Source organism: Antennarius striatus, chromosome 4, assembly GCF_040054535.1.
Source record: "Antennarius striatus isolate MH-2024 chromosome 4, ASM4005453v1, whole genome shotgun sequence".
NCBI lineage: Eukaryota > Metazoa > Chordata > Actinopteri > Lophiiformes > Antennariidae > Antennarius > Antennarius striatus.
This window is the reverse complement of record NC_090779.1, coordinates 25,610,299-25,636,405: the sequence shown is the minus strand read 5'-3', so window position 1 is coordinate 25,636,405 and position 26,107 is coordinate 25,610,299. Positions and strand designations below refer to the sequence as shown.

At 48.6% G+C, this 26,107-nt stretch overlaps 2 protein-coding genes across 3 annotated transcripts; both read right to left on the bottom strand.

The window, feature by feature from the left end:
• Window positions 1-5,035: 5,035 nt before the first annotated feature.
• gtse1 (G-2 and S-phase expressed 1) lies at window positions 5,036-9,374 on the bottom strand. Of its 2 annotated transcripts, none has more exons than XM_068312813.1 (12): window positions 9,283-9,374; window positions 8,923-8,994; window positions 8,775-8,832; window positions 7,700-8,414; window positions 7,444-7,605; window positions 7,172-7,307; window positions 6,698-7,048; window positions 6,355-6,409; window positions 6,020-6,250; window positions 5,710-5,935; window positions 5,430-5,546; window positions 5,036-5,318 (listed from the first exon to the last, which is right to left on the bottom strand). In XM_068312813.1, the coding sequence occupies exons 2-12, from the start codon at window positions 8,945-8,947 to the stop codon at window positions 5,229-5,231; spliced, it is 2,166 nt and encodes a 721-aa protein (XP_068168914.1). In that variant the 5' UTR covers window positions 8,948-8,994; window positions 9,283-9,374; the 3' UTR covers window positions 5,036-5,228. The 2 variants fall into 2 exon arrangements, with proteins under 2 accessions (XP_068168914.1, XP_068168915.1); XM_068312814.1 differs by having other exon boundaries at window positions 5,036-5,315.
• A 756-nt stretch (window positions 9,375-10,130) lies between these two features.
• On the bottom strand, window positions 10,131-25,579 carry LOC137593797 (plasma membrane calcium-transporting ATPase 1-like). Its single transcript, XM_068312812.1, has 21 exons — window positions 25,322-25,579; window positions 24,147-24,441; window positions 21,433-21,630; window positions 20,208-20,465; window positions 19,997-20,122; window positions 19,302-19,499; window positions 18,869-18,895; window positions 16,562-16,705; window positions 16,247-16,461; window positions 15,724-15,966; window positions 15,172-15,413; window positions 14,865-15,102; window positions 14,603-14,782; window positions 14,440-14,527; window positions 14,168-14,274; window positions 13,846-14,037; window positions 13,533-13,746; window positions 13,242-13,453; window positions 13,052-13,159; window positions 12,772-12,960; window positions 10,131-10,967 (listed from the first exon to the last, which is right to left on the bottom strand). The coding sequence occupies exons 2-21, from the start codon at window positions 24,340-24,342 to the stop codon at window positions 10,584-10,586; spliced, it is 3,759 nt and encodes a 1,252-aa protein (XP_068168913.1). The 5' UTR covers window positions 24,343-24,441; window positions 25,322-25,579; the 3' UTR covers window positions 10,131-10,583.
• Between the last annotated feature and the right edge of the window lie 528 nt (window positions 25,580-26,107).

Sequence of the window (26,107 nt, the reverse complement as noted above, 5' to 3'; positions counted from 1 at the left end):
AGCGGCGGACGGGGGGAGGAACGGTCCAGATGCCCAGCCCCGGTGCGCTCCGACGGGAAGGAGGTGCGTCTCCGCCGGGTGATTGACAGCAGCATTTGCCGCCCCCCTGGGCTACAAAGTGAGCCGGGGGGCGGTAACCAACCGGGGGCGCGGGGGCCTCCAGGGACCGCCACACGGGTGACGTGAGGACGGAGTGGAAACAACCTCTAGACCCACCGCGGGTCGTTAGTTTACGTCATACAGTCAAATATAATTAGAGTTTAATGGTGTTTTAGAAACAGGCTGAGATTTTATATATATATAGATAATCAATAATATACGTAATTTTTTCTTCTATTTTTCATATTCATAATGATGAATAACATATATGTCACATAAAATTAACTTTACTGTCTCTTTAAAGTATACACAATATAAAAATAAAATAAAAAGAGAAAAACAGTATTCATATATGTTATATTATATACGTTATATCTTATATGAATGAATTAAATATATTATGTATAATATTATATTGTAGAAGATTTTTATATAATATAAATTATATATACATATAAAATATATGTATATATACATTATATATATACAGTGTATATATATGTATTCGATGAGATTCTCTTATTATATACATAATATATAAATTAAAAAGAGAAACTATTATATACACTATTAATTATATATACATATATATTTCATACTGTATATACACTGTATATACTTATACATACATACTGTATATGCTGTATGTATACAAATTACATAATAGTTTCCCTGAAGGTATTGGTACAGTAAACATGTACACTGTGTGTGTGTATACTATATATATATATATATATATATATATATATATATATATATATATATATATATATATATATATATATGCGCATTTAGATATACACACATATACATTATGTACTGTATGTGTATGTATAAGATAAGATAAACCTTTAATAGTCCCGCAGTGGGGAATTTTGTAATGTATGTTTATATCCAATCCAATCCAAACTTTATTTGTTGAGCACTTTACCACAACCGCAGTCGACCAAAGTGCTGTACAGGCGAATGAATAAAAAAAGAACAAACATTATAGATAAAAGACAAAATGGCTCAAATATAACAAGTAAAGTTAATCAACTAAAAACATAAAACATAAAATATGGATAAAAACAAAAGCAAATAATCAGAGCAATAAAAAGTAAGATAAAAAAGATAAGACAAAATAAAATCTGGTGTCTATCTAGATGTTAAAAGCCAAGGAGAAGAGGTAGGTCTTCACGCGAGATTTAAAAACAGTTTGTATATACTGTAAATATACCCACATACTGTATACGTACTGTGTATATATACATATACAGACAACAGACACACCCACCCCTCAGAGGTAACTCCATACAAACACACACCCTGCTGTTGTTGCCCCTGGGCTCTGGTCCTGACTGCCATCCCGTCTGCTGGGTCTCGTCTCCGACCTGACGACCTGTCATCAGGACCCGTTTGGACGACGCCCTCCTCACAGCTGATTGGATGAGACGCTCTGGAAGCTGAGAGGAGGTTTCAGACCCAAAGCCCGGCATTAATCTAACATGAGTGGATGCTCAGAGCCCAAATCTCCAGCTCTGGACGCTTGATCCCGGTAAAGCGGGGAGGGATCGGGGCCCTCGCCCCCCCCCCCCACATGTGGTGTTTGGGATTATGCTGATCCAGCCTGGTCGTCAGGAGGTTATCCAGTCCTGATGTAGGTCAAACGCCGCTGGTAGCAGTGAGAGGGGGGCGTGTGGAGCCAACATGTGATTATCCTCAGGATATTACACGCAGTGAATCAAACGGCTCTGTGTTATCAGGACGGGGGGGGGGCTGATACGACTGTCTGACCACGCCTCCTCTCCTCAGCTGATGTTAGTCCATGACCTGAAAACAGAGTCCCCAGTGACGTGATGCTGATGGCATCACCTTCCATCAGGTACGTCTGCCAATGCTAATGCCAATGCTAATGCTAATGCCGACAGGGAGTCATTGGTTGGAAAACATCTGTTTCATTTGAGCGAACGACCCTCAACCAATCAGAAGGATCGACTCCAAAACGATGTAGATGTAAAAGAACAGCAGAGTTTAGCAACGGATGGTAGAAACCAACGCATCAACCTGTTGGCTGTGTGACCCCCCTCCTATGACCCCCCTCCCACGACCCCAACCACTGAGGGCCAGTCACAGTAACAGGCCCAGATTCAAACCTCACATGTTTCAATTTACAACCTGAATCTGTCGGAAACCAGTGGGAGGTGACATAAAGGATCGTAACAGTGACATAAGGAGACAAAGAGGGACATAACAATGACAAAAGGAGACATAAAGGGACACAACTCCGGCATATGTAAACATAGAGGAACATACGGGTGACATATGGAGACATAAAGGACTGTCCAGATTTATATGGACAGTGACATAAGGAGCCATAGAGGAACACAACAATGACATAAGGAGACATAAAGGAACATACACATACATAAAGGAACATACAGGTGACATGAGAAGACATAAAAGGGACACAACAATGACATAAGGAGACATAAAGGATCCTAACCGTGACATAAGGAGGCATATTGGATCATAACAGTGACACAAGGAGATATAAAGGAACACAATAGTGACATAAGGAGACATAAAGCAACATAAAAATGACATAAGGGGACATTCAGTAAAGGAACATAACAGTGACATAAGGAGACAAAGGAACATACAAGTGACATAAGGAGAGATTGGGGACACAACAGTGACATAAGGAGACATAAAGGAACATAATAGTGACATATGTTCAACATGTATAAACAGGAATAGCGTTTGTCGTATGTGATCCAATACTGACCCGTGTAGCGTGTACGGCGTGTCCACTGGAGGGACAGTGAGCTGGGAGGACGTCCCTGTGTGTGTGTGTGTGTGTGTGTGTGTGTGTGTGTGTGTGTGTGTGTGTGTGTGTTTGTTTGTGTGGCGGGGGGGGGCAGCACTGTCTCAGACGTGTGGAAACACTCGGCTCATATTAACTCCCTCATTGTTGGGACACACAGTGGACACAATGAGCCCGTTTGTCGTCAGACATCACTGGGTCCAGTGTGGGCTCTGGTGGACGGGGGGTGTGGGGGGGTCACACATCACTGGGTCCAGTGTGGGCTCTAGTGGACTGGGGGGGGGGGGGGTTCTGGAGCCAGCAGGCGGACAGGAAGCACATCAAGAATGAGACGAACACAGATCCTGGGTCTGAGCCAGAGATTCAGTCAGAGGACAGAGAGGCTGTAGAGACAGGGAGGAGGAGGAGGAGGAGGAGGAGGAGGAGGAGGAGGAGGAGGAGGAAGAGGAGGAGGAGGAGGAGGAGGAGGAGGAGGAGGAGGAGGAGGAGGAGGAGGAGGAAGAGGAGGAGGAGGAGGAGGAGGAGGAGGAGGAGGAGGAGGAGGAAGAGGAGGAGGAGGACGAGGAGGAGGAGGAGGACAAAGAGGAGGAAGAGGAGGAGGACAAGGAGGAGGAGGGGGACAAGGAGGAGGAAGAGGAGGAGGAGCAGGAGGAGGAAGAGGAGGAGGAGGAGGAGGAGGAGGAGGTTGATCAGATGTGGACTAATCAATTGTGAACATCTGAACGTTCATCTGAGTCAATAATCACACCAGAAACAATGAAGGAAATCACCGCCTGTGAAACAACAGCGACACCTGGTGGACGAGATTAGCGGAGTGGAGGAGACGCTGTTTAAAACAGACACAACTAAACCAGACTTAACTAAACTAGACTTAACCGGACTTAACTAAACTAGACTTAACTAGAATAATTCAACTCCCGACACTAAACTACCGAACCCGACCGGAGGCTCCACACCGGGACTGGACCGTTCAGAGACGCCACTCAAACCGGGCGCCGCCATCTTGGTCACGTGACGGTGGAGCGGCCCACTTTAATCCAAGGGGGGGGGGGGGGGTCAACGAAACGCGTTAAAACTGACACGAACGGTCAAAGGCAACCGGAGACACGCCGTTAACGGAACAGGATCACTAGTAACCAATAGAAACCAGCTTCATGACGTCACAGACCAAGTTTGACAGAAAATTAAACACTCACAAATTTACCGCGTAGGGCGAACCTACGGAAGCCGGAAGGGACGGAAAACGCGAAGTGTAGAGACTAAACAGAACTAGACCTGGATCCACGACAGGTAGTCAGTTATATATAGTTATATTTATAGTTATAGTTACATAGTTGTACTTAGTTATAGATATATTTATAGTTACATATATAGTTGTAGTTATAGTTATACACATAGTAATATTTATAGTTATAGTTATATAGTTATGGAGGTTATAGTTTAGTCTCATTTCAAAACAGATGAATTCTTTTAAAAAATATGAGGAAGTTTTTTTATATTAAATATTGTTTAGAACTACAGGATTAAATATTTAATGAGCCCAGGAGCAGTGGCGTCCATGAATATTTTGATTCTGATGACGTTTATAGACAGAACCACAACCCATGACCTCAGGACCTGGAGGACGGAGAAGACCTGGATTCATCTGGTCATCGATGACCTTCACCTCCACAAGTTCTACAATTACAAAACGCAATGGAACAAAAATGATCTGCATGTCGCCGCAGAACTGAGCTTTACATTTTAATTTGTTTCAGAACGCCGGTAATAATCTTGTGTTGAGTAAAGTCAAGCAGACTGCAGGTGTGAGAACCTTCAGCTTCATCCAAGAACCTGAAGGTCTTCAGTTCTGACCCCAGAGAACATTTGGTGGCCCCCACCACGCTCTTTACCCCTCACTCTAATAATTACATTTTAAAGCACACCACATGTAGATGAGGCGCCACCTACTGGGGCGGATGAGTTGCTACACCTTATTCTGGTACAACACTGAACGGAATTCCAGAGATCCAACCAGACCTGGACGAGGATCTCCTGATCCACATCTAGAGGTGTTCCCTCCAGAGACACGACGCACCTGAATGGTTTCCGTTTATTGAAGAATCTCAAACACAAGCAGAACCAACGCTTAAACATTTATTCAGACACGGATAAGAGCAGCGAGGCAGAGACAAATTAAAGAACAATCATCCAGAGAAAAACTTCACACACCTTTCAATGTTTTTATCAGTTAAAAAATCATCAGGCTTCACAGACGAGACTCTGGTCACCGGTTCTGAGACAAACCGACGGGTCCAGAGTGAGACCCGGACCTCCAGGAGGGTCAGAAGGACAGATTGATGAGTGGAGCCACGTTCTCCCTCCTGTCTTCTGGACTCCACTTGATGAGTGGAGAGCTCAGGTCAATCAGCTGCTGGATCAGATCACACATGTAAAGGTTTCATTAAAGTTCTCCTTCACAACTGACCTTCTGCTTCCACCCTGTGGACTCCCCCCCCCCCCCCCCCCCTCAGCCGACTGCTACCTGAGATGAGGTGCAGGACTTGTTGCTGGTCCGGATCAGGTCGGGCGTGTTGGTCAGGTCGATCAGCAGCTTCTCCTGAGGCTGCAGAGCCGGAGCCGGAAGATCCAGCAGGAGAACCTGGAGGGAGACCAGAAGGAGTCAGGTTCTCCAGAGGAAGTGAGGTTCTCCAGAGGAAGTGAGGTTCTCCAGAGGAAGTGAGGTTCTCCAGAGGAAGTGAGGTTCTCCAGAGGAAGTGAGGTTCTCCAGAGGACTGAACAGGATGTGTGGTGTGACCTCTGACCTCATGCGTCTTGTTGCTGTCTTCTACAGGTTCCAGTTCCATCAGGTTCTTGTTAGACTCCACCTCCTCCTGACCCCCAGTCCCAGAATTCTTCTCCTCTAGCTCCTCAGGTTGCGTCGGGCTGCAGGGTGGGGCAGCAGGTGGCTCCTCCTCCTCCTCCAGGCAGAAGGGCTGGATGTCTGGGGCATCGATAGGCTCCACCTCCTGTGAGCCTGTTGGGGCGGGGCTACACAGAAACAACAACCTCAACAAAGGAGGAGTCTGAAGGCGTTTGTTGGTCACAGGCCTGTGGGGGCGTCTGGAGGCTCACCTGAGGCTCCTCTGTCTCCTGGTTAAGGCGGAGCCAGGGGTGGAGTCAGCGCCAGGTGATGTTCGCGCTGCTAGGGGCTGAATTTGCTTGGTGGGCGTGGCAACAGGGATGGAGGACATCCTGCGCTTCACAGGCGTTGGTAACGCAGACGGACGGCGAGGCCTGACCTGCAGTGACCTGCAGCTGCCAGAAGATGGCGTCAGAGGACCAGAGGAGGACTTCTGAGGAAACCTGCAGAAGAAGAAGGCGTCGCTGAGGGATTTTCCTCCACATTAATAACTATTAATGAGTGTTGATGTGTACAGTGATGACATCACAGTGGAGTGTGACATCACCGGTCCACGCTGCCCGCTGACATCAGCCTCTTGGGCTTCACCATCTTTGAGGCATCTGGAGAGGAATCAGGAAGACAGACGAGCAAACGGGTCAAAAAAGAACCGAACAGACCCAAGACCATTCAGTTTGAGACCAGGCCTGAGTTTAACTTCAGTTAGGATGAGCTCACCTGGTTTAAAGTTAAACCTCATCTGGTTTAGTTAAACCTCGTCTAGTCCAAAAGACGACCTCATGTAGTTTAACGTTAATCTAGTTTCAAGTTAAACCTCATCTATTCCAAAGTTTAACCTTATCTAGTTTCAAGTTAATCTAGTCTAAAGTTAATCCTCATTTGGTTTTTACCGTCTGCTCCAGCGGCCGTGGGCGTGATCAGAGCCTCGGGTTTGGATTTGACCTTCAGTGCGACCTGAGGTCGGCTGGAGGCGGAGCTAGGGATCACAGCTTTCTTGGCAGACGTTGGCTGGAGGGGCGTGGCCTCTGCTCTCTTTAGAGGCGTGGCCTTCACAGCCTTGACGCGTTCCACCTCGTGCGTCTTCCTGACCTGCGCCGACAGCGAACGGCGGCTGGAGGCGGAGCATGCTGGGTCGGAGGTGGAGTCCAGGGCAGAGCGCCGCGGGCGGGGGCCATTCACGGGTCGGCTGACGCTGCTGGGGGCGGGGCCGACGGAGGCGCTCAAAGAAGAGTTCAGTTTACCTGAGAAGAGACGACACCTGTGTGAGTCTTCCCCACCTGTCAGAGGTCGTACATGTTTCCCCCGAGATCCCCCACAATGCACCACTAGCAGAAGCAGCTCTGAGGCTAACGCTGGTAGCCTACCTTTAGCAGGAGACACAGACATGCTGGAGTTGAAGCTGGACATGGAGGACGAGGAGGAGGACGTGTTCTTCCTGTCCGTCACCCTCCTGCCCTGGAGGACCGGAGTTTTTACCCCTGAGAGCTTCCTCCCCGCCGCCTGAGGGTAACAATCACTTCCTATTAACGTCTGTACGTTCACTCAGCGCTGCCTGCAGTGACGACTCCCTCAAACCGGGGGCGCCGTTTGACCCGATTTCATCATAAGCCATCAAAAATCAGCGTTGAACAGCTACCTGGGTGGGCGGAGCTAAGGCGTGTTTTCCCTGCACACTGGAGTTGAGGGAGGAGTCGCTGATGTCGGACGCAACGCTCGCCGAATCGGAGACGGGCTCCTCACTTGACTCCGCCCTGCCTGAGGGGCGAGAGGCCGGGCTCCGCCTACGAACCCCGCCCACCTGAAAGAGGAGGAAAAAGAGCAGAACAATGACATCAGATCACCATGGGCGGGGCCACCTGGCGATCGTGATGTAACACAGACACCTGTCCCACCCTGTTGGGGGGCTGCAGTCGGGTCTTCTCCGCCGTGCTCCTGCCGTCCAAACAGGAAGTTGTCGGGGCGGTTGGTCTGTTGGGCAACACGGCGCCAACGCCCAGCGTGGCTTTACCCCGTAGCCCCGCCCTGACCGCCGCCATCGGGCTGGAGGTGTTGAGTCTGCTGGATGCAGCTGGGCGGGCGAAGGAAGTGGAGGAGGAACGTCGAGAGGATGGCGCCCCATTGGCTGGGCGGGTGGATGGCGCCCCATTGGCTGGGCGGGTGGATGACGCCCCATTGGCTGGGCGGGTGGATGACGCCCCATTGGCTGGGCGGACTGGGGGCGCCGTCCTGGCGCTGTGCGTCCTGAGGAGGCGCTGCTGGACCGCCGGGGGCAGCTGCTTCAGGGGGCTGTCCTGCACGCAGAAGGTCTGGCGTTTTATGGGGCTTACGGCGGCGGCGCTCGGACACAACGCGTGTAACTTGGCGTCGGAGTCCTGGACAAACTCCTCCCCTTCAGCTGTGATGTCAATGGCCTTGTGGGCGGCAGCCTCGTCGCGCCTCAGCTCGCCGTTCTGCAGCTGGTTGGCGAGTCTTTGTGCTTCCTGACACACGAACTCCAGCTGATCCCCCGTCAGCTGACTCCACGAGGCCACGCCCACAGAGACACAACTCTCCTTATGGCCGACCGGACCCACGAACACCTCGTCTTCATCTTCGTCACCTTTGAAGCTGCGGAACAAAACAAGAATCAACAACACGTCACACGGGTCATGTGACAGGAGGTCAGACGACACGCGTGACCTCAGTTTGAACACGTTTAGGTTGGTGTTTGTTAAAACGGTGAGAACAGGAAGTGACGAAGAGCAGCTCCTGCCTCATCTTCGTCACCACACAGCAGGATGAATGACTGAGTGACGCCCAGCTCTGATTGGCTGAAGGAAACCTTACATTTACATGTTTGTGTGGTCAAATCAACCCACTATAAAACCCACATCCGCACCGGAAGTGACGTCACGGCGGGACCTGATCAGGGTGTTACGTCACGACCTGCCGCTACAGAGAGACTTTCAGAGTCACGTGACGTCTTACCTGGCAGGTGAGAGGGAGACGTCAAAGTCAAACTTCTCATCGGGTAGAAAGCAGAGATCTGTGAAGACACACAGCGATGAGACACACACACACACACACACACACACACACACACACACACACACACACACACACACACACCACGTACCGTCACTGTTAGCTCGACGGTCCATCCTGCTGTCGCTTCCTCTCCGCGGTAAACACACCGATCCGGTCAGACCTGCGACAACAACAACAACCCGTTAAGGTAAACAACCCGTTGAGGTAAACAACCCGTTGAGGTAAACAACCCGTTGAGGTAAACAACCCGTTGAGGTAAACAACCCGACAAACAGCGGGAGACGGTAAACACACGTCATAACCTCCATGCTAACTCCACTGCTAGCCTGCTAGCGCCTGAGGTCACGGCTGTCTAACACCAAAGGTAAACTGGCACGAGCCGAACCGGTGTCCGGCAGCTCACCGTCGGTCACGTGATCCCCGTTAAGTGACAGGAAGAACTACGAACCTCACGCCGATCCAAAAAGTCCCGAATATTTTCTTCTTCGCCTCCAAAGTGGGACAAGAAAAACATATCAGCCAGGAACATTTCAAATCTCCTGGACCGCTGGGCACGTGACGCAGAGGCACGCTGCTATTGGTTACCTGCTCGTGACGAAATAGTGAACTGCCTTATGGGGAATGTAGTCTCTGGAAGTAATTATTTTAGATAGATACTTTAATAATCTGTAAAGTGTGTGTATATATATATTTTCATGCAATTCCACTTAGATAATAATAATGTAAATAATAATAAATATTTAATAATTGAATAATAACACTAGAAATAATTATGTAAATAAGAAAAAAATAAGAAAATGCTATAAAATTATAAGCTAATTACTGCTTTTCTTCTCAAAATCAATATTATACATTCAGATCATTATATATATATATATATATATATATATATATATATATATATATATATATATATATATATATATATATATATATATAAAAACACATTTACACACACACACACACACACACACATATATATATAATTTGTTTTTTTTTCAAACTAATTGAGGTTTTTCTGTTGAGATCAGACATGTTTGTGTAATTCATCATGAAGGACGGGTTGAATTTATTTACGGTCAGACTTATTGATCCATATGATGACCTTATCTCATAAAAATGAGCTACAGTCTTATAATAAATTAAAATGAATTTATAATGTATTTATATTTATATCAAAAGAAGACATCTAACAGTCATGATCTGTAGTGTAAATCGATTCTGATATAGGACTACATCACAGATATGCTCCAGAAGTTGTTTTTATCAATTTTAATAATTTTAATAAAACCCAATGTCAGAAATTTATGTTGACACATGTCTTTCTACAAACACATCATAAGAAGACCCCCCCCACCATTTAAAGCTGCTGACTAAGCATTCCAGTCACAGATACTTGAATTAAACCCGGACACAAACTAGTCTGAACTCATCACTCATCTCACGTTAGCTCATCACATGGAGATCTGGCTACAACAACATGAATATTTACAGATCATTACTGATTATTGATCGATCACCTCACAAACACTCTTCACCTAAACAACTGCAGAGTTCATGTCTATCAAAGAAACGCAGACATCAGTCTGTGTGAACGTCTGGAAGCCATCCTAAAACCCAACAGCTGATTTCCAGCAGGAACCAATCAGATGAGTCTGTTCTCACAAGTGTTCTTTTTGCTCCGCCTCCGGCCGTGATAAACTCAGTACAAACGGGCCGGAGGAAGAGGAGCGGTCAATGGGCGGGGCTTCAGAGCGAGGTCTCCAGGCTGTGCAGGGGGCTCCCTGGACACGGCACCAGCCCTGCCGAGTTGGACTGGATCAGCCCGGACCTGGAGGTGTCCTTATGCGGCGGGGCCATGCAGTCCATGGCGTTGTTGTTCTGATTGGGCGAGGACGGGAGGGGAGGCGGGTTGGAGAGTCCAGTTAGGTGTGGCGGGATGAAGATGGAGTTGCGTTTGGTGGGGGCGTCATCCTCCCCCTCCACCTCGTCGATCAGGGGTATCTGATTGTCAGAGTCCTCGATGCGGAACTCCGGGTGGGTCATGAAGTTGTGGATGGAGCTGCGAGCTTCAGCCGTCTCCAGGCCTTCGTAGGGGGACACGCTATCCCTGAAGGCGTTCACCACCCGGATCTGAGACAGGAGACAGAACCAGGGCAGGACTCGTTTAGTGTCACCGTGTTGTCTGTGGGGGGGGGGGGTCAGGACACATCAGGTCTGAACGTGTGAAGAACATCCATCAGAATGAACAAAACCGGTTGGTCTAAACACACTGGAATCAAACACTGATTGACTCTGACAGAGACCCGTCGAGTCACGGGACAATCACAAGTTAGCCCCGCCCTAACACACCTTGTTCATCACCTATTTCTCCCAAAAAGGGCATTACTATCTGTGACATCATCATCCTGCCGGAGGTAGGAAGGCATGAAATACCAACAACTTCATTAACTGAGTCCTTTGTGATGGAATAGAGTCGCCCCCTGGTGGTCCTCAAAGAGCCAGATGTAACTAATAAATGTAACCAAATGTAACTAAAAGTAACTACTCCTTAATGTAACTAATAAATGTAACTAAATGTAACTAAAAGTAACTACTCCTTAATGTAACTCATAAATGTAACTAAGTGTAACACTCCTTAATGTAACTAATAAATGTAACTAAATGTAACTACTCCTTAATGTAACTAATAAATGTAACTAAATGTAACTACTCCTTAATGTAACTAATAATGTAACTAAATGTAACTCAGTGTAATGTAACTAAATGTAACTACTCCTTAATGTAACTAATAAATGTAACTAAATGTAACTCAGTGTAATGTAACTAAATGTAACTACTCCTTAATGTAACTAATAATGTAACTAAATGTAACTCAGTGTAATGTAACTAAATGTAACTACTCCTTAATGTAACTAATAAATGTAACTAAATGTAACTCAGTGTAATGTAACTAAATGTAACTACTCCTTAATGTAACTAATAAATGTAACTAAATGTAACTCAGTGTAATGTAACTAAATGTAACTACTCCTTAATGTAACTAATAAATGTAACTAAATGTAACTCAGTGTAATGTAACTAAATGTAACTACTCCTTAATGTAACTAATAAATGTAACTAAATGTAACTCAGTGTAATGTAACTAAATGTAACTACTCCTTAATGTAACTAATAAATGTAACTAAATGTAACTCAGTGTAATGTAACTAAATGTAACTACTCCTTAATGTAACTAATAAATGTAACTAAATGTAACTCAGTGTAATGTAACTAAATGTAACTACTCCTTAATGTTAAATAACTGAATTTCTGACTGATTCTAGTTCCAAACATTACAGTTAGACAGAAAAAACATGTTTGTTTGTTTCTCTGTTCTAACATAAATCCTTTTAATCTGTCAGGTTATTAAACCCACAGAACTCCATCAATCAAGGATCAAACTATCAATCAATAAAGAAAAATAACATCAGACACAAGTTAGGACATTAACTTTGTTCACTACGTTTAGTCAGAGTTAAGATGGGCTGAACTACTGCATTGTGGGAAATGTAGTTTTGCTTGAAGCACATTTTTGACCTATTTATTTTTACACTCTGACGGGCCACATAAAATGATGTGGAGGGCCACATTTGGCCCCCGGGCCTTGAATTTGACACACTTGCAGTAAAGTATTGATTAGTCATCCAAAGCTGTTTAAATGAATTTAAGACTTTAAGAAGTCCACTGAATTGACCTTGATAATTGATAACCTACACTAACATATTGATTAGCTATTAGTCTGTATTGCCGACTATCACACCTCTTTTTCTTTTCAGTGTATCATTATCTATTAAAGTTATACCTATGATTAGTATTTTTATCCGGAACTAGACCTGAAGTGAGTTCTTTTGGTTTTGTACAGATGGTACCGAGTTGCTGGTGGAGGTGGTTTCACCTGTGTCTGGATGCGGTTGAGGCCCCGACACCACAACACATGGCCCCTCTTCAGCTCCATCTCGGCGTGGTCGATCTCATCCATGTCCTTCATCTCCTCCAGCTCCTCCTCAGGGATCTCCTCCCGCTGCGTGCCATGCCCCGCCGTCTTCAGGAACTTCAGCCAGCTGGTGGGAACGCTGGACATCAGCTGGGGAGGAACCGAATTAAAAAACGTTCAAGCGCTCATGTTCTGAAGGTATCTTCCTGCTTCACTTCCTGTTCTCCGTCTGTTGTCTCACCTGTCCCCACAGGAGGCTGCCCAGGCCAAAGAACACGCACCACAGCCACTGCTCGGCGGTCAGTCCCACGCAGCTGAACGGTTTCCCGCCAAACTGCACGATGAAGATCTGCAGGAAGGAAGAGACGTGACATCACGGCAGAAGTGTTCCGGTCTCTTCACGCCGTGCAGGTGTCACGAGCACCTTGTACCTGTATGATCAGGGTTCCCAGGATAATGGTGCAGAAGATGGGGTTGTTGAAGACGCCATCAAAGATATTTCTCTCGCCGTGAATCTTGCGGGCGTTGAGCTCGTTGAAGATCTGCATCAGGACGAAGGTGTTGAACACGATGGTGTAATGCTCAGAGGGCGGGCCGTGGAGGGGGGCGTTCCTTCCACTGTCAATGTCAAACATCTTCTCACCTGTGGACGAGACAGACACTTCCTGTTTGTCCTCAGTCCTCCTTTGATCCACTAAAACACATGTGGTGCATTCACTGACCAACGAAGAGTAGGGTGAAGATGATGGTGAGCTGGTAGACCCCATGGCCCAGGATGTTCTTCATCATGTTGCGAGAAATGAGTGGCTTCTTTCGTCCATAGGGGTTCCGCAGCAGCAACGCCTCGGTGGGGGGCTCGGTGGCCAGAGCCAGCGAGGCAAAGGTGTCCATGATGAGGTTGACCCATAACATCTGGACAGCTTTCAGAGGAGAGTCCTGAAGCGCACACACACACACACACACACTGGTGTTCTGTCCACAGTGGATTCCGTCACTACCTTCCTGCTGCAGGTGTTAGCGACAGCAAGCACTCACCTGGGTGATGCAGGCCCCGGTGAAGGCCACGGTGACGGCCACCACGTTGACCGTGAGCTGGAACTGCAGGAACTTGGAGATGCTGTCGTAGACATTCCGACCCCACATGACGGCCTTCACGATGCTGCTGAAGTTATCGTCCGTCAGGATGATGTCAGAGGCCTCCTTCGCCACATCTGTCCCTGCGATGCCCTGCAAATCGCAGCGTGTAAGCTAGCTTCCACCAATGCTACGCTGAACCCAACCTGAGACCCGGTGTCGACCAATACCAGGTCTCAACACCCCTGTCCCACTGTCAGATGGCATCAGTGACATTCGTTACCATAGCAAAGCCAACGTCTGCCTTCTTGAGGGCGGGACCATCATTTGTTCCATCCCCCGTTACCGCGACAACCTGCCTCTGCTCCAGCACAGTGCTGTCGATGATACCTGAGGTGATGGCAGACAGACACACAACTGAGACCCGCTTTGACCCAATGGAGACGGTATATTTGGCCATGATGGTCACGTGGGTTTGAACCTGACTTCATGTCAGGATTAGTTTAGTTTGATCTTAACCCCGTTCACACCCTTGGGAGTTCCCCAAACACTCACCTTTAACCAGAGTGTGCTTGTCAGTTGGCGACGACCTGGCGAGGACTCTCAGCTTCGGCCAGATCTTATCAATACGTTCCTGCTCAATCTGGAGGAGGAAGGTCAAGATTAGATGCTGAAGATGTTTTAGCTGCTCATTTCAGATCAGTTGTGTTTATCTGACCTCTCCCAGTTCATTCCGGATGCGTCGGTTGAACTCCTTCCCCTCCATACACAGGAAGTCATCCCCAGGTTGCAGGATGCCACATTTGGTGGCGATGGCCCGGGCAGTGTTGATGTTGTCTCCGGTCACCATGCGGACGGTGATACCGGCCCGTTGGCACTTCCTTATGGCTTCTGGTACCTGAAGACAGAGCAGAGCCACATGACAGCGACACAGGACCAGGCTTCTGAGAGCCTGGCGTCCTCCATGTGGGCTGCAGTACCTCAGGTCGGACGGGGTCTTCAATGCCGACGACGGCGATGCAGGTGAGGCCGGTGAGGATGTGGGCCTCGTCTTCCCAGTTGGGTTCTCCATCGCTGGTCGGGAAGTCTCTGTAGGCGAGGCAGATAGTCCTCAACCCCTCCGATGCCATCGGCTCAATCACCGTCTTCACCAGATCGTCTCGGTCCCGCGGTCTGAAAACTTTGTCCTCCCCGCTGGCCATGAGGATCTTACAGCACCTGTAAGCGCGATTTAAAGGTTGTGATTCTGATTGGAGCTCGGAGCCATGTGGGCTACTGCCAACCTACTTCCTGAGCAGGATCTCAGATGCCCCCTTGCTGAACATGCGATAGCTGCCGTCGTGGTTTTTAATCACGGTGCTCATGGACTTTCTCACAGAGTTGAAGGTGTAGACTTTGAACAGCTTCTCTTCTGGGAATTCATTGCGAATGGTCTGGTAGTCCCGGCGCAGCTCCAGGGAAAAACCCAGTAAGGCACATTCCGTCTTGTTCCCAACCTGGCGAGGAAGCCCACCCTCTTTCTCTGGAGGCTGCAGGAAGTAGGGACGGGACAAATATCTCATTAGAGGTCAGTCAGCAGTTCCAGAGACCCGCCTGAACCGAATTTGAGCCCTTTCTAGATGCAAATACAAACAACCACGCGCCAGTTTGCTCTGATGTAAGACTTCAAGTGGTCTTTGTTTTCTGTTTTCGGTTCTGTTTCACTGCTGGACCCCTTTATGTCCCCCATGTTCTGATCCAGATCCAGAAATCAGAGACCAGATGAGTCCTGACCCGTGGGGCCAGTTCTCCAGACCAACTTGCTCTCTTCCTGAATGGACAACTATCTTCACGGCTCACCATAATCTTGGTGGTGTAGGCGCAGTTGACCCCGATGCCCACGTTGAGCAGGTCCAGGATCTTGGCAGGAATCAGGTCTGGCTCCGGAACCTTTTTATAGTAGCGCCCTGCAATGTAGGCCTGCACGACTGTCATGCGGTTCATGGTGAGCGTGCCCGTTTTGTCGGAGCAGATGGCAGTGGCGTTACCCATCGTCTCACAGGCATCCAGGTGGCGGACGAGGTTGTTGTCCTTCATCATTTTCTGAAAGACATGAGGAACATTCCCTGAGTCTGAGTGTTTTATTCTGGAATGTCTTCATCAGACATTTAAAGAAGCAGCAGACTGATCCAGGGATGTTCAGATGGGGTTCTAGAGGGTTTTCTGTGCCAGCCACGCAGTATAGTCTCCAACGAGACTATAGTCTCCAATGAGACTAGTCTCCAACAAGACTATAGTCTCCAATGAGACTTTACTGCATTAAACAAATGTAAATTGGGACACGGTAAAACCACATGGATGTGTGTGGCAGTAGATGACACACCTTGACAGAGTAGGCCAGTGAGATGGTGACGGCCAGTGGAAGACCTTCAGGCACCGCCACCACCAGCACCGTCACACCGATGATGAAGAACTTCACCAGCAACTGCACATATATGGGTACGCACTCGACAGTCCAAGAAACCCCCTGAATCCAGAAGGTATCTATCAGGAAGCGAGTGATGAGGATGATGACGGTGAGCGCTGACATGAACAGACCTGAGGACAGATTGAGACAGAGCCAGTTTGGACCGGTTTGACATCGACTAGAAGCAGTCCCGCCTCAGGGAGGTATCCATAAAGTTTTCTCTGTTTGTACCCGCTTTGCCGATTTGCACGGCTAACTTGGTTAGCTTCCCCTGGAGGACAGACTTTTCCTTCTTTGGGAGGCTTTTCTTCTTCTCTGGTTCTCCGTCCTCATTGAGCGGCTGCATCTCCACAGTCGCTCCATCCTTGTTTTTACCTACAAATGACAGAAAGTACTTAAACTTCCAGGTGAGAGAAACAAAGTCGTGTCAAGTCAACTTCATTGACACAGGTGGACAACATCTGTCAGAACAAACGATCAGTCGTCAATAGAGGCTAGATGTTTCACATGGAACGGCTGAAGCCAGAGACGGAGGGATTCCCCAGAAGGTCTGGTTTGAACAAATCTCATTTCAGGTATTTGCTGATCAGACGCTCCGCCCCAAACCCCTGGTTCTTCCCATGAGCTGCAGCAATCTTTCTGTTTAGCTATGATTTCATCAGACAGCAGCTCGTAGGGATAACAGCAGACACGGGTTCACGGGCGGCCACCAAACATCAGTGAACAACAGGCAAAGTGGAACTGACCCGATTGAATCAGCCGAAGACAACATTAACCAGATGCAGTGAAATGTCGAGTCCACCGTAGGGCCAGAACACACCCCCACCAGCCCCGAGGTGGAGGCACAGCAGCTGTTTGGATAACCAGAACAGTAAGTATGGCAACCCAAACAGCAAGTAACACTACCCACTAACTAACCAGCTGATCAGACGTCACCTGCGCTCACACTACAAACAGCATCAATGGGCAGCGGCCTCTGTGACACTGGGTGGGGCCTGTGTGTGAGCAGCTGATCCGGCTCAGTAATGAGGTTATTAGTGGACAGGCAGCAGCAGCAGGCAGGAGAGGAAAGCAGCTGCCGAGCTTAAGGCGGCTAATCTGCTTGGTGCTAATCACCAGCAACAGAATCAGGAGCGCCTGCTGCTGCTGGTCAACCGCAGAGACACACGGAACCATCAGGGCCCGGTAGGAACCGCCACCAGAAACCGGGACCCTACCGACTCAAATGAAAGCAGGCCCTGCACCACGCATGGGCAAACTCTGGCCCGCGGGCCATGTGCGGCCCATTAGGCTTTGTATTCCAGCCCTCCAAACTTATTTAAACTCTAATTTTATTAAATGCAGCTGTAAAATACTTTTTACGATAATACTCACATGTGTTTGCTTTGCTGCCTGTCAAAACTTTTACATAATGATTTCTACATTTCTGTTAGGACCAATAAACCCTCCATTATCTGCTCCTCAGCTGGACCACACGTCATTCTAGAACTCTGGGTGGCCCATCACTCAAAACGTTTGCCCACCCCTGTTCTGGACACATGATGTGATCTCTGAGCAGGTCGGGGCAGCCAACCAAAGGAAACACAGAACAATGTTCTCATCAGCTTTGTTTTGAAAGCAAAGGATAAAGAATGAACGACAGACGGGTCACGAAACAACACCTGAAACAAGCATCACTACAGCAGGGAGGAGGATGAAACTGGACCAGCCCCATCACCAGTTCACCAGTACAGCAACTGGTGAACTGGTGAACTTTTCAATTTCCCAGTCTGGGATAAATAAAGTATACCTTAACTAGCCAGTCCTGGTCAGAACCGGTCTAAAGGACTGATCCTAAAGCACTGACTAACTTACTACAGTCCTAAAGGACAGACTACCTCACTACGGTCCTCAAGGACAGACTACCTCACTACGGTCCTAAAGGACAGACTAACTCACTACGGTCCTAAAGGACAGACTAACACACTACGGTCCTAAAGGAGAGACTACCTCACTACAGTCCTAAAGGACAGACTACCTCACTACAGTCCTAAAGGACAGACTACCTCACTACGGTCCTAAAGGACAGACTACCTCACTACGGTCCTCAAGGACAGACTACCTCACTACGGTCCTAAAGGACAGACTAACTCACTACGGTCCTAAAGGACAGACTAACTCACTACGGTCCTAAAGGACAGACTACCTCACTACGGTCCTAAAGGACAGACTAACTCACTACGGTCCTAAAGGACAGGCTAACTCACTACGGTCCTAAAGGACAGACTACCTCACTACGGTCCTAAAGGACAGACTACCTCACTACGGTCCTAAAGGACAGACTACCTCACTACGGTCCTAAAGGACAGACTAACTCACTACGGTCCTAAAGGACAGACTAACTCACTACGGTCCTAAAGGACAGACTAACTCACTACGGTCCTAAAGGACAGACTACCTCACTACGGTCCTAAAGGACAGGCTAACTCACTACGGTCCTAAAGGACAGACTACCTCACTACGGTCCTAAAGGACAGACAAACTACAGCTGACGCTCACCTTGCTTGCCTTTGTCATCTTTTTTACCTGACAACGAAAAACAGAAATCATCAGAGTTACAGTTAGGGTCAGGGTTAAAGTTAGGGTTTAGGGTCTAAGGTTAGGGTTAAGGGTAAGTTTAAAGTTAGAGTTAGGGTTAGTTTCTGGGGTTAGGGTTAAATATAGATGAAAGAAGTTGTATCAGTATTGTTGGTCCTCCACATACCTGACGTGATAGTGTGTGTGTTTGTGTTAATAAGGTGTGTGTTTGTGTTAATAAGGTGTGTGTTTATGTTAATAAGGTGTGTGTTTGTGTTAATAAGGTGTGTGTTTATGTTAATAAGGTGTGTGTTTGTGTTAATGAAGCATGTGTTTGTGTTAATAAGGTGTGTTTGTGTTAATAAGGTGTGTGTTTGTGTTAATGAAGTGTGTGTTTGTGTGTGACATCTCTTACTCTTTTTCTCTTTCTTCTCTCTCTTCTTCCGCTCCTCTTTCTTCTTCTCTTTGTCTTTCTTCCGTTTCTCTTTGTCCTTCTCGCCGTCACCGTCTCCGTCCTCGCCGACCCCCAGCAGCGCGAAGATGATTCCAGTCTGGGAGTTCACCCCCACAGCGGTGACCAGCATCTTACCAGAACCCTCCATCACATGGGTTCCTGTTGGGGAAGAGAGAACCACAACCAGGCTAGTGGGGGCGGGGCCACATGATCACTACTCCAAAGAAGGACAGAGTTACATCTCGGTAGAGCAGCCAACCCTAACCCTGAACCTAACCCTATTCTAACCCTAAACCTAACCCTAATCCTAAACTTAACCCTAACCCAAAACCTAAACCTAACCATAACCCCTAACTCTAAACTTAACCCCAACCCTAACCCTAAAACTAGACCCCAATCCTCACCCCAAACCTAACCCTAACACTAAACCTAACTCTAACCCTAAACCTAACCCCAAACCTAACTCGAACCCCAAACCGAACTCGAACCCTAAACCTAATAATCAATACCATCTTGATAGACAGGGTTTCTAGAGGGCTTCATGGATCAAACATGGCCGCCTCCCGTGTCCAGAACCAGAAAGACCTGACGTTGGCTGTCAACAGCAGGTCCCTCCGACCTCTGACGTTCCAGGTGACCAGAGTTGAGTGAGGTACCTGAAAGCAACATGGGGTCTCGGTCCAGACTCTTCTTGACGTGGTCCGACTCTCCGGTCAGTGAACTCTCATCAATCTTCAGATCGTTGCCCTGGATCAGGATTCCATCAGCTGGCAGGAGGTCACCTGGAAACACGGAGGTGGTCACCACCCCCAATAATTCCAACAAAGTCCAAAACAGGAAGTCGTTCCCTCCTCTTCCTCCTCTTACCATACTTGACTTGTGCAATGTCTCCCACGACGATCTCGGACACCTTGATCTGGACGGTCTGGCCCGCTCGCACCACGGAGAACTTCTGCTCTTGCTCAATGCGGCTCTGGAGGCCTCGGAACTGTTTCTCTTTGCTCCAGTCGTTGAAGGCCGTCACCAGGACGACGCACACTACCGACAGCAGGATGGCGGCGCCCTCGATCCATCCCGTCTCCGCGTCGCTTTCCTCCTCCAGGCTGCCGACGGCGCTGCCGCAGTCTGAAGGGACAACACGCGTCAAACCCCGCCCTGCTCCTCAACGTATTCAGCCTGAAGAGGCATGACCTCTGACCTCCCTGTGCAGGACGCCAAATGTATTTAATCATGTGATAAAAGGCCCAGCTGAGCGCAGCAGGTCCAGGTTCTCAGGATTTATTTAAGCAGGTCGGTAATCTGTTGGAAAAGACAGGGCCAACTGAAAACTAGTGGGCAGGGCAGAACTCTGGGGTGTGATCCCACCACAGACCTGTAGGGGGCAGTAGAGGGAGCTCAGGTGTGACACTTCCTTCTTTGTTTTCCCCAGGCGTACACCAGGTACAGGTATTGGAAAGACTCGATAAAGTTTAGCAGGTTTGACTTTGTTTATCCGTCCTTAGAAACGACTCCGTCCAGCAGGGGGCGGTGTGTTTGAGGACATCTGGTCGTTGTGTATTAGCAGGATTAAACCAGAACTACTCGGTGGGTTTTCATGAAGCTTGGAGGAACAACAGAAAGACCCCCTCCATGAATCCTGACTCAGGAAGCGTTGAGTCCACTCTGAAGAGGATCTGGATCAAGAGTCCGTTTATTTTTTAGGAGGTTTTTTCACCAGTTTGTCCAGTCGGCTTAAGGAGTTGATGGATTAGGATGAAACTGGGTGTTGGGGGAGTCGTTTTTAAAGTCAGACTCCTGAATTTACCGTCAGATTTCTAACTTTATCCTCCGATCCCTCTGAAACTTGTGTAAAATAGTGATTTTCAGGAAGGTGGTTTTGCTGGCTTTATAATTGAATGGTGTTTAATGTCATTAAAAGGGATTGCTGGGCTTTGCTGGCCGTGTGCTTCTGCTTCTGTTGGGTTTAATCCCCTGATCGCTGGCTAGATGTAATATTTATCTTCAGCCGTGTGAGCTAGCTGATGGAACAACACGGGATGCTGTTGTTCAACACGTTAAAGCCCGGTTTAACAACACGTTAAACATCACTCACTCTGTCTGTCGGCGTCCGGCGGTCGGTAGAAGGACAGGCCCAGAGAGATGATGGCGGCCACCTCCAGGATGATGAGCGTCACGTCCTGCAGGGCTTCCCACACCAGCTGCAGGAAGGTCTTCGGCTTCTTAGGAGGGATGAGGTTCTGTCCAAACTCCCTCTGTCTCCTGTCCAGGTCCTCCTGGGTTCCATCCAGTCCTGCAGCGTCACACACAAAGACAGCCTCAGCGACACGTCATGACATCACGGGTTCATGTGTGTGATGACGGGTCACACGCTGGTTCAAACCCTGAAGTCCACTGTGAAGGTTATTAGATCCTTATCCCCACATGGCCCAGTCCATCACATCTGAGAGTTGTCCATCATAAATTTGATTTTTTTATGTATACAATCGAACACAAGAACCATCATTTAAAATATGAAAACACTTTTTAAATTTGGCCATAAAAATTCAAGTTTTAGATCATATATAAAAAATTTTACAAATTTTTTTTGACAAATGTCAATTTTTCTGACAATTATTTCAGGGTTCAGGCTTTAACCCCTGAAACAATCCCCAAGACCTCAACTATTTTAGACCCTTCACCATCACGTCTTCAGAAATTCCAGCATTTTGCTCAAATACAGAAGTTTATTTAAGCAATTTATGCTTCGTGGCATTAATAAAGAATTCTCATCATTTTATTTTATTTTACTTTACTTAACTTTATTTTATTTTACATTATTTTCTTTTACATTTAATTTAATATAATTTAATTTACTAAATTTCACTTGACTTTACTTTTTTATTTTGTATTTTACTTTACTTTAGAGATCCAGGAGTCTCACTGACTAGACAGAATCTTCCATTATTGTGTTCTGCTTTCTCAAACACACCTGAATGTGTGTCTGTCCTCTGACTGTAAAATCAGAATTAAACGTCTCTCCAGGAATTAGACCAAGCCTGAAAGGAAGTAGACCTGGACCCAGTTTAATCTGCTCAGCTGTCCAGCTGTGTTTATGTTCTATTCCCAATTCACTGTGAACCAATGCATCATGGGATTAGGTGGCGAATTCAGATGATTTCAATCATCTGAATTCGACTTTTGGGATTGAGATGTGAGGCAGGGATTATCAAGGGGGGGTGGGATGTCCTGGCAGGAAGGGGACACGGTCCTGACCCCTCACTGAACAGGATTCGAACCAACACCTCCCTCTGTCTGCAAAGACAACGGATCGGAGCGTTCAGGTGAGGGGGATTACACCGAAAGTTAATGACTCCATCCCCAGCTGTCACACACACACACACACACACACACACACACACACACACACACACACACACACACACACACACACACACACAGGATGATGGATTTTTCCACTGATTTCAAGCTGCTGCTGACATTTTCCCGGCTCAGGAGTCGGATGCTGGAGGTGTTTCCTGTCAGGACGCCGGACGACCGGCGGCATCCATTAATGATGAGGAGGGAAATGTCAGAGCCAAGACGTGTGCTAAGACACGCCACACGCTACACACTACACGCCAAACACCAGCATTCCACTCTGTGGTCCCCAGGACTGATTTGAATCTGTTGGAGAAAAACCGTCCAGCAGAGAGGCGTCAACCTGAGGTCACGTGAAGGTCATGAGGTCTTTACAGAGAGAACACGCATGTGCAGCTCCGTGTTCTGTTCTTTAGTTCACATGTAAATGGGTTATCCCCCCTCCCACACATGACTCAGCATCCAGATCGGCGTTAGTCATCCCTGTAGGCAGGGGGCGTGGCCTCAGCTGCACCAATGGGAGTTCATCTTGGAGTTGATGTGGCCTCTGGACCTGAACATGCTAGTGAGGCAGCTAACGCTACTAACGCTGCTAACGCTGCTAATGCTGCTCATGCTGCTAACACTGCTAATGCTGGTTACATTGCTAATGCTGCTAACACTGCTAACGTCAAACAGCTGACAGGAAGTAAAGATTGATGAAGGAAAGTTTCCTCCCAAGCCTTCCTGCTCTACAAACAGCTTGATTTTAGCTTGACGGTATTTTCATGACGCATCGACCCCCCCCCCCCACACACACACACACACACACCGTCAGGTGACCGCTGTCCTTGCTGCTGGGGGGTCTCTGCTGTGTTCATGTGTGTCTCATCGAGTCCTGAAGCCCACAGAGACCAGAGCTGCAGGTCTGTGTTGACTTTGACCTGCCCCCCCCCCAGAACTACCCCAACGGGTCCAGAAGGTCCTGATGATGTCACGCCAGAGGAATGCTGGGAGTCAGTGGTGGAGGTCTAGACAACCAACCAACCAACCAACCAGACAAACAACCCACTAGACAGACAACCAACCAAACATCAAAACAACCAACCAAACAACCAACCCAACAACCATCCAACCAACTACAAAGACAACCAAGCAGACAACCAACCAACCAATCAAACAGACAACCAGACAACCAACCAACCAAGCAGACAACCAACCAACCAACCAACTAACCAGACAAACCAACCAACCAGACAACCAACCAACCAATCAAACAGACAACCAGACAACCAACCAACCAAGCAGACAACCAACCAACCAACTAACCAGACAAACCAACCAACCAGACAACCAACCAGACAGACAAGCAACCTACCAACCAACCATCCATCCAACCAACCAACCACCCAACCAACCAACTAGACACACAGCCAACCACTCAGACAGACAGATAACCCCCCCACTCACCGTCCACCGGTGACGTCCTCAGCCGGCCACACAGGCCGCTCACGTCCCCGTACGAGTCGTGGATTCGGTTCCGAGCCTCGGCTCCTCTGAGCTCCATCAGGGAGCGGAGCTCCTGCAGCGAGCAGCTGAACGCCGCCTCGTGGTTGGCCTCGCCGCGTCGGCCATGTTTGGACCCACGAAGAGAGTTGTTGGCCATGGCTCCTTCCTCTGGGACTCCACAGGGGCCTCCCCAGAAAACACCGACTCAGAGGGAAGCCCAGGGTCTGGATCTGGTCTGACAGGGGCCCAGAGAACTCTGAGGACCACAGGAGGACCACAGGAGGACCACAGGAGGACCAAAGGGGGACCACAGGAGGACCAAAGGGGGACCACAGGAGGACCATAGGGGGACCACAGGAGGACCATAGGGGGACCACAGGAGGACCATAGGGGGACCACAGGAGGACCATAGGGGGACCACAGGAGGACCAAAGGGGGACCACAGGAGGACCAAAGGGGGACCACAGGAGGACCATAGGGGGACCACAGGAGGACCATAGAGGGACCACAGGAGGACCAAAGGGGGAATAGACAGGACAGAACATTATTGATGTGATCAATGAAGCATCAGAGGTGTGAATGACAGCAGACTCTGGGTCACCAATGACAACCACGTGAATAAAAGACCCCATCACCAGGACCCCATCATCAGGACCCAGCCTGGGAACCAGACAGGTCCAGTTCCTGAGCCCAGACCCGACAGGGACCCCGTGGACCCCTGTCAGAGACCTGAAATGCTGGATCCTGTTCTGCTGGTGTGTTCTGGTGGAGACCTCTGTGCCTCTAGTTAGAATCTTTCATCCCAGACAAATCTAGAAACAGCCAGAAGCTGAAGAAGAGGAGGAAGAGCTGAAGAAGAGTCATCACAACAAACCTGAGGAACCCGTTCACCACTGGAGACTCTAAGACCTGGACCGAGACAAGACTGGTTCTACCTGAGAAATGTCTAACAGCCTCAATGGAGGAAGAGTCCCAGCAAGAAGGAAGACATGGAGACTATCTGTCTCTGTCTGTCCCTGTCTTTGTCCACCCAGAGACAGAGACAGGGACAGACAGAGACAGAAACAGGCAGAGAGAGACAGAGACAGACAGACAGACAGGCAGACAGACAGGTGGGGCAGACAGGCTGGACTTACAGAAACTTCCCCCATCGCCTCCTGGTAGCAGCAGCCGGTGGTAGTTGTGGTCCCGTCCCTCTGAGAAGCGTCACACCCGCCCCTCCAGGACCAGCCCATAACCCGGCGACCTGCAGACCCCCTCCCAGAACGCCGGTTCTGTCCCCAAAGCGTCCGCTCCAGCAATCCGGTGTGACCTTCAGCGAGCGTCCGTCAGCAGCGCTCCATCAGGGGAACAAACAGGAGCAGCTAAACGCTGATCTGTGGAAAGCCTCCCCTAATCTAATTAACAATCTGTGGCTCCGAGCGCCGCAGCGCCCCCTGCTGGACCGGACCGGCACCAGGACCCCTCCGGGCCCAGCCTCTGGACCCGCTGCTGCCACCCACTGGGAGGCACACCCCACCCCAAACCAGCGCCGGCGTCAGCCAGGGGAGGGGGCAGGAGGCACAAACCCCCCCAGTGGATGGCGTGAACGCTGCCCTTCCCCCGCAGGTGACGTCACGCCCCCGCTCACACAGGTGGATTACAGCTACAGAGGATTAACCACACACACACACACACACACACACACACACAGACTAAAACACACACACACACACACAAAGGTGATGGATCCGCTTCACGTTTACACGGGACAGCGACTTCATACTGAGATCGCGTGACCTTTAACCCCCCCAGGCATCATCTATCGATCTATCATCCATCATGAAGGTAATGTAAATAAACCAGCTGGTTCTGGATCAGACGGGTGTGTTCAGTGTGTGTGTGTGTGTGTGTGTGTGTGTGTGTGTGTGTGTGTGTGTGTG